Source organism: Dromiciops gliroides, chromosome 4 (genome assembly GCF_019393635.1).
Source record: "Dromiciops gliroides isolate mDroGli1 chromosome 4, mDroGli1.pri, whole genome shotgun sequence".
Taxonomy (NCBI): Eukaryota; Metazoa; Chordata; class Mammalia; order Microbiotheria; family Microbiotheriidae; genus Dromiciops; species Dromiciops gliroides.
Window position 1 is genome coordinate 463614863 of NC_057864.1, and position 8996 is coordinate 463623858.

The window sequence follows — 8996 nt, forward strand, 5'->3', positions numbered from 1 at the left end:
CTGGCTACACAACAGCTTTTCAGAGACACCACCTTCTCTCCCAATTATGAAGGGCAGGAACTATTGGTAAGACAAGTCTAACAATGCCACTTTCCCTACTAGGTGTGTGTGTGTGTGGGGGGGGTCCTTTGCTCTCAGTTTTTTACGCACTTTGGGGAGGACGGTGATACACTCAGGTGAATTGTGTACATAAAAGGAAGCCACTCTACATGCTAGCTTCTATCACCCAGGATCTGGACCCTTCTATGGATTGCATAGCGAGGAACTTAGGCCATGAGTTAAGATTAGACAGAGCTGAGGCTTGTAAAGGAGAACTCCAATCACGTGAGAGTTGGTCCTGGGTCAAAAAGAGGTGGGGGTGGGAGCCTGGCTCGTTCCAAGCTTGGTCCAAGGGGCCCTGGAGGGGTCCAGTCTGCTCACTCATTGTTTAAATCTGTTGTTTTTGTTGTTCTAGGAACACAAATCCTCTGAGTGTCAGGCCCTCCCTATCCCCAACCATACACAACTTGTGCAACTGAAGCTCCCCACAAAACCAAAAAGGTTCACACAAGCTGGCCACAACAAGGTGGCCAGCTTAATGAGAAGGGATTGGCTTCTTAGCTATCTGTCATACAAATCTATGAAAGCTCTCCAGAGGCAAAACAGTGAGGTCCTGAAAGTGACATTTCTCTTGTGGGCTTTTGCTGGTCCAGAGGAGTCACCTGTAGAATTAGTAAAGCAAAAGGAGAAAAACAGGAAGAGACTTCCCTCTGTTCAGCCCTTATCGACACGGGCTGGCCATTGGCAACACAATGTACAAAGCATCACAGCGAGGACAAGATGCGGGGCTCCCAGACCTGATCAACTCTTTCTTGCTGGTCACCTGTGGTGACTAATACTGCAGGAAAAGTTTCCGGCCCTGCACCGAGGAAAAATGACTACTCTTGCATTTAACTCTTAATAACCCAGTGGCCCCACTGAGAAATACCAACCCAACTATTTAACGGACAGAATCACAGACTCTTGGAGTTGGAGATCATCTAGTTCTGCCTCCTACCCCAGACAGAAATGACTCCAACTACCTGTCTCACCAAAAAACAAAACAAAACAAAACAAAAAAACCAGGCAGCCCAAAGCTTGCTCTATTAGGGTGAAAGGGGAGGTAATTTCTCTAACAGATAAAGTATACTCCAAATCTCCAGTGATTCCATAAATATAGGAGAGTCACACCCTTCTCGATACAAATTGATATAGCATATAGGTTATACTTTCCCCAAGCAATGTGGAAGAGAGTCCAAATTCACCTTTTGTTGTTTAAAACCTGCAACCTATTTATAAACGGTTGACTACATCCTTTCTGAATAGGCACGCCTAAGGAAGCTTTGATGTTCTTTGCACATTTCTTCAAGTTAAAACTAATTACACCAGGGGTAGCAACATCCTGCATCACCTAACTATGCAAAAGAAAGCCTTTTCCTGGCTAACTTAACCCTTGATTGTGAGCAAGACAGAAGCCGAAATCACTCCCTGCTTTTTCAGAAGGTCTGTGTGTGCATGTATCTATCAGTGCTTGTCAGTCCAAGGTTACACACCCTCAATCTGGTTTAATGTCTTGTCACCAAGAACAAGATTTACATTTACCCAAAAGTTCCAAGGGAGAACTCATGGCAGGGTGATCCCCAGAAGTATGAACCTATCATACATTCAATGGGTCCAAAGTCTTAAGAGACATTGAAATTTATCTCTCTAGTGATCTGGAATTGGTCTGTGGCAAAAGTCTGAAAAGTTTTCTGAATTTCAGGAGGGAACATAGAGGGAAAGGTTCAATTAATAATAATACAAATCTGAAAGATCTCTCTCTCATGAATGTGGACAATATAAAAAGCACTAGCAGTCAGCAGCTCTGGGCTCTATTTTAGTTGTGGTATTATCTGTGTGACTTTGGGCAAATCATTTCATTTCTTCGGGTCTCAGTTTGCACATCTGTGGAATAGAAATGATAAACTACCTGCTTCTTTCAAAATGTTAGGAGCTCAGGGCAGCTAGGTGGCACAGTGGATAAAGCACTGGCCCTGGATTCAGGAGGACCTGAGTTCAAATACAGCCTCAGACACTTCATACTAGCTGTGTGACCCTGGGCAAGTCACTTAACCCCAATTGCCTCAAAAACAAACTGCTAACCAAAATGTTAGGAGCTTATGCCTATTAAAGTTATTTGTAACCATCAAGTATTATATGACCAAAAATGATTATTGACTGAGTGATTCATAGCTGGCCAGATCCATATCTATCAATAACTATCCCTCCCCCTCCCCTTTAGAATTTCAGCTTAATTTTTTAAAGAAGTCTTTTGTTGGGTGGGAGGTGAGGTAGGGAGAAAAGACAAACTCTTTAGTAGATAAAGGAGGCATGCTCTGAAAGCAGGGAAGACACCATGTCCACTTTTACAAGAGTTTAAGTCCAAAGTTTTAAGCAGGCACATAGTTCAGAAACTGAGGAGCAGAGGGCAGGTGGGATCTAGGGCGGGCCAGTCTCAGAGTCAGAGAAGCGTGGGGTCAGGTCCCAACTTCCTTATTTCTCAGCACTCTAATCGTTGCTCTTTGAGAAGTGCTGACCTAAATGGAGAGAGTATTTCCTCAGCTGGGAAGAATATCTCAAAGTCTAAGCCCCATCCATATCCACATAGGTCAGAAAATGAAAACTCCCTATAACAGGTTACCTAATTATGGATCTCTTGAGTCCTCGAGACATACTCAGAGATCAAACATTTCTGGAAAACTCCAGTAAAGGTGGTTCCTCCGATTCCCTTAACAGAAGTAGGCCCCACCATAGCTGTCCATAAATGCCACTCTGCAGGCCTGTCCTTCTCCCAAATGGGCACGCAAGTCTCATCTGTGGCTGTTGGTCTCTTTTTGACAAACCTAACACCTTTCTTTTCTCTACACAACCACATTTTTTTCCCTTTGGTTGGTCTCTCCGATGAACCAATGAGACAACTGTGCAACATCATTAAAGCAAGTATTCTTTTTGCTTTCTGTAACTGTTACTTACCATAAGTAACAAAATTCATGACACCTGAGAGCTAGAAAGCTAAGGGGACCGATAGGTGATGCCAGTGCAGACAAAGGGGCTTCAGAAGAGCCTACCCTGGCAGTCCTGAGAGCTACATGCAGAGCCACACCAAATGTGACCTCTTACAATCCATACAATGTCTCTTCATCCATTTCCTCATCTGCAATATCTCTCTGTGAGCATCCAATGAAAGAACATGTTAACCTTGAAAAGGAAAGAGCATCATGAATTGGAGTATCTCAGTCATTATTAATCCGAGCATGAAAAGGTCACTGGATCTCCACTTTCTTGAAAAGGACCAATTTGGAGACTCCTCCTGCCAAGCCCGTCTGTTGTTATGCTGCAGGCTTTCTAAGCTCCTGCTGTACTGCTAAGTCACCAAACACATTTCTACATGAAACCAAATAACGATGGACAAATATTTCAGGTCAAGGATAAAAAGGCTTAAAGGAACCTCATGAACAAATCAAGTGATGCCTGGAGTGCAGAAATTCCAAGAGTTCTGCTGTGAGTTCTTCATAACAGGCGCATTGTTTCAGTTATAGTTCATGCCAGCGTTTTATCTAATTATTCATGATCCTTGAACTTTCCACACCATAAAAACAGCAACTGATTTCTAGACAAGCCATGTCTGGCCGAGAGTAAGACCAACCAGCTCCCTGCTTCGAGACCTCCTCTGGGGGACTGTATATCTGCTCATTCTATTAACAAAGAAAGCTCGATTTATTGGGAAATTAAGATGTTTATTATATTTAAAAGTCTGGACAGCCAATGGGATACAGATTTAGCATAATATTGGGTTGGGGTTTTTTTTGGTAAGGCAATTGGGGTTAAGTGACTTGCCCAAAGTCACACAGCTAGAAAGTATTAAGTGTCTGAGGTCAGATTTGAACTCAGGTCCTCCTGAATCCAGGGCCAGTGCTCTATCCACTGCACCACCTAGCTGCCCCCAGATTTAGCATATTATTAAAGGTCTTGGGGACTCTGCACCTTCCTCTCTCTCTTCAGGCTGACTCCAGATTCTTCAAATTGGATCTGAGCACAAATAGCTTGTTTCTTGTTTTATCTCAGCTTCTATTAATAGTACTGACACTCTCTTTGAGTATGAAAACAAATTAAGTGACTTCTAGTGCCCCTCATTGGTGTCTAACCAAAACTAGTTCCATGCCTTCTATTAACGTTGATGTTTTACACAGTGATGGTGAAAGTTGTAGTCTTCGAATTAAAACAAAAAGAATTGAGAATAACTCCTTCCCCACCCCCGGGAAGGAAATAACTGAAAATGTTTCTCATCTCCAGGATTCAGCCAGCCAGCAACCTAAACTCATTGGCTCATAGACTCAGAGCTGGAAAATACCTCAGAGGAAGAACACCAAGTCAAATCCTCTGGTTCACATCTTCATTCAGTTGTGTTGGACTCTTCAGTGACCCTGTGGACAGTATGTCCATAGTGTTTTCTTAGCAAAGATACTAGAGTGGTTTGCCATTTCCTTCTCTAGTGGATTAAAGCAAACAGTGGTTCAGTGACTAGCCCAGGGTCACACAGTCATATTTGAACTCAGGTCTTCCTGACTCCAGGCCCAGCACTCTTTTCACTGAGTCACCTAACTGCCTGCACTGGCCCACAGATATTACAAGATCTCACAACTGAGGCCCAGTGAGGTTAAGTAACCTTGCCCCAGAACACACAGGTAATAAATAAGAGCTGAGATTTGAATCCAGGTCTTCTGACTCCAAATCCAGGAAATGTCTCACTGTATCATGTTCCACTTACCTCAGTCACAAAAGTGAAGGAATAAGGGAGCAAACAAGGTCCCTTAACAGCAGAATCAATCAGCAAGCACTTATAGTGAGAGGATTGGCATTGGGGAGACAAGGCAAAATAGAAACTGTCCCTGTCTTCAAGGAGCTAACATTCGAATGGAGGCGAAAACACATACATAACACAAACCATGTACGTAAATACAGAATTGTAAGGTAGTACTGGGAGAAGGAAAAGAGCAGGAGTGGATTGCAACATCTAGTAATATAGTTCATGTACTCACTTATCAAAGAATTCCACCAAGAACCCAGTTACTCTTCTTTTACATACAGTTCTTTTTTTTTTTTAATGGTTTTTGTTGTTGGTGGTGGTTTTTTGTTTTTGTTTTTGCAGAGCAATGAGGGTTAAGTGACTTGCCCAGGGTCACACAGCTAGTAAGTGCCAAGTGTCTGAGGTCAGATTTGAACTCAGGTCCTTCTGACTCCGGGGCCGGTGCTCTATCCACTGCGCCACCTAGCTGCCCCCTTACATACAGTTCTAACACTCTTGATTCTCTAGTTTACATGACCATGGCAAGTGAGAAGCAGAAAACCAAAAATGGGGTGGGGAGAACAAAACAAGTCATGGTGGACAGCATCCATTCAGTAGAAGAGGGAATCATCTGACGCCCCTTTAAGAGTTCCTGTGGCCATCATATTCTTAATCATTTGGCCTTAATTAAGAAGAGGCTGAGTTTGAGATCATCTCTTTAAAAAATAAGTAAATATAACATATTTCGAAAAGGTTCTGAACAAAATTGCTAAGTTAAACAAGTTTTGTTGTTTAAAGCAATAAACCTTCAGCTATCCAGAAAATTCTACTATTAAAAACAATTTATCCTGTGAAGGTTCTGGTAGAAGGCTGTCTCTTGTAAAGGGAAAACTCAAGCATTGAAACCTTGAATTTGATTCAGAGACCCCTGAGTTTACTCTTTGGCTTATTCATGACCCTGTGTGGCCTGGGGCAAGTCATTTAACCTTTTTGGGGTCTCAGTTCCTATATCTGTAAAATGAGGGGTTTGAAACTGATGATTTCTAAGGTCCCTTTCTAACGCTTATGATTCTATAACTTCCTCTTGACCTCGATTTCTTTATCCTTAAAATGGGGGAGGGTGTTTTTCATCGAGGAATACCTATGAGAACTGGCCCCTCATAGTTCCATTAATAATCTCATGACATCTTAAGTGACAAAGTCCCACTTTTCCCCATCCAGGCTCCTTAAAACTGAGAAGCTAGTGAGTCACTCAGGCTACTGAATCTCCCAAAGACAAAATTCATTGGACATATCTTTCAGCAACCTATATGAGGAGTCAATTCATAGAGCAGACTCTTCCTTCCTGTCGAGGTTTAGTGGATTAGGCCCCGCGAGAAGAACTACTTAAGATGACCCTTGTAATGCATTTGTTCAAGCTTAAAACAAAGGAAAAATAGATATTTTTAAGGGGTTTACAAGCACTATTTACTATCCTTTTTCTTGTTGGGTGAGACATTTGTGGATACCCAAATGTTGACTCCAGAGGAACAGCAGTAAATCTGAGGATGGTTCAATGAGAATGACCAAGTCTTAGCCAAGAAAAATAAATGCCAAGAGAAAAGACCAAAACAGAAAGTGACATATATGCATGTTCCTTTGAAGTTTGTTTTAAAATTTTTGAATTGCCTAGTTTTTGAAACTTATTCGTTTTAGAAATGAGACAAGTCTGTCTTAGAATAGTCATGTTTTTCACTAGCAAGTAGGATAGTAGTTACTAGCAAATTGCAAAAATGACCTTGCTACTCAGGCTACTCAGAACATCATGTGTGAGAAGGCTAATAAGTGTAAATGCAGAAGTTTTACTTTTCTCAAACTTAAACTTCCTCTTAAAAAAAAAAAAAAGCAAAGGGCAGGCAGCTCTGCCATTGGGGAGCTCATGGATTATCCACACATTCTCTTCTATCTGGTTCACCTTTTGGTTAATTTCATTAGCACTTTTTCCAGGGGAGCCAGTGGTCTGTCAAATGAGTCTGCTTGTCTGTGGTAGGAAGAGAAGGTGAGTCTGTTGGCTAAAATCAATTGGGTTTGGAGATTATCTAAGACTTCTTTTAGAGATATCGTCCCTCAAGATGACTATCTACACGTATACACATAAACATATATGTATGTATATAAACATACACGGCAATTTTAGCATCGGGATTCCATGTGTACCTCTCTAACACACAAAGCAGGCTCAACTGATCTTGCCTACAGCTCATTTCACCTATTTTAGGATCCAGCTTCAATAGGGAAGGTTTGACTACTTGGCTCTTTCCCATTATCCAAGGTAAGACGACCAGTCTTGTCTCACACACTGCTCAGATATAGTTGAGCCACGAAAGAGGCTTAGGAGAAACTCAAGAGAAGCATTCAAGGGAGAAGAGCTTTAACGTGCTTCTTTTTGCTGAGTTCAGGCATAACTTCTTCATTTCCGTGACTAAATTGCTGCCTCCACAGGAGGCTCTAGTAGGCTGCTGAAAACCACCGGTTCTGGATTGTCAGGACTACATTCTATGCTACTATTGAGAAACCAAAGAAACTCAGTCAAACTACTTCAAAATCTGGTTCCCAGAAATAACTCAAGACCCACACTCATTAAGCTCTTTCGGAGAGTCCACTAGGAGAAGGCCAGAGAGGTGAAACTTTCAAAACTGAAATGCTTGAGTCAACAGCAGGATTCCCACAACACTTTTCCGGGCTGGAAATCCTGATATTTAGGTGATTACCCTTCAGTCACAACTCCATTTTCGGGGAAGGAAGGTGAAAGGAATGCTTGCATTTATTAAGAGCCTACTAGGTGCCTGGCACTGTGCTAAGCACTTTATAAATGTCATCTCACTGGACTGAATTTGGGACACATTACACATAGGCACTGCCCCAGCTCTCATGCTTTCAGCCTCTGGCATCCCACTGGAACTTGGAAAACAAGCCCCGAGATCTAAAGTTTCTTCGTCCTTCCAAAGAGTTAACTTGGATTTCTTACAAATGAGGTCTTTTTCGAGGTCTCCCCTCTACCCCCCACCCTTTTCCATCTCTTTCAGGGCACACCTGGTGATCTCAAAGTGCTCTAATCAAGACTGTCTGTTCTCTTTCACTGCCCCTCCCCAATGTGGGCATCTGCAGCTGCCGCTGGAGCCTCCTTCACCTGGTAAGTCAGGGGCACTAACTGGGCTCCGCAAGCCCACAGGAGAAGAGACAAGTTGGAGATCCAGCCCGAGCCGGGAGCCCATACTCACAGCTGATTGATGGCATTCTGGGAGATGACCGCGTTGGCGGAGAAGTAGGGGATCATGTCGGGGACACCAAGGCTGCAGGTGGGCAGGGGGTCCGCCTTCCTTTCTCCCGCTCCCGTGCTCAGTCATGGGGTGGGCTCCTAGAACGGAGCCCGGCCGGGGGCACGCGAAGGGGACAGCGAGAAGTGGTCCGTCCTTGCGTCCGTCCAGTCAAGTCCAGCTTAGCCTAGCCCCCAGTTAGTAGCGCGCCAGAGTTCCAGTGGTGCCAGATGTGCAGGCAGCGGCAACTTGGCCGGGGCTTGGGGCCCCAGCGAAGGCTCCCGCTGCCGAGCAGTTTGCTTTGCTTTGCTTGGGTCCCGGAGGCTGGCTGGGACCAGGCTGAGCTCTGGAGCTCCCCCTCCCGCGGGCGGACGGGCCGGCCCGCCTGTCCGTCCGGGGCGGGACGCAGTGCGCAGGGGCGGCCCAGGGACAAAGTAGGGACGGCCCACCCTGGGGCTCCGCCCTGGCAGCGGGATTGGGGATGGGGGACGGGCCTCAGAGGCCAAAGCCGAACCGCTGGCAGCCAGCCTGCCCGGGGGCACCGGGCCCCCTTAGGGTAGCTGGGCCGTCCTCTGCTTGCACCGGGCTGTCGCTGGCACAGGGCACCTACATGGGCAGCGGGGGCCACTGGGCTTGCCAAGGCCAGGAGGAGATGGGTCGGGTTCCGAAGTGAATGCGTGCGTGCGCCCAGCCGGAGAAAGCGCATTTTACTGAAAGGAATGTTTAATGGAAAGGGTTGTACCTCCTCCAGTTCTTTAAATCTGTTTCTTGTACAGTAACGTAACATCAAATCTCATTTACTCAATCGCCGGAAGGATTCAAAGCCACTGTTTTCGAGATTCCATTATTTGGGCTTA

The 8996-nt window shown here is 44.7% G+C and overlaps 1 protein-coding gene across 2 annotated transcripts in view; it reads right to left on the minus strand.

Annotated features, from left to right (window-relative positions):
- The window catches only part of SSH2 (slingshot protein phosphatase 2), a 106005-nt gene extending 97507 nt beyond the window's left edge, over positions 1–8498 (minus strand). For both annotated transcript variants that reach the window (XM_044001789.1, XM_044001788.1), the window contains exon 1: positions 8104–8498. In XM_044001789.1, the coding sequence (XP_043857724.1) occupies positions 8104–8159 (56 nt within the window). In that variant the 5' untranslated portion in view covers positions 8160–8498. The remainder of the gene's footprint in view (positions 1–8103) is intronic.
- Positions 8499–8996: the final 498 nt, after the last annotated feature.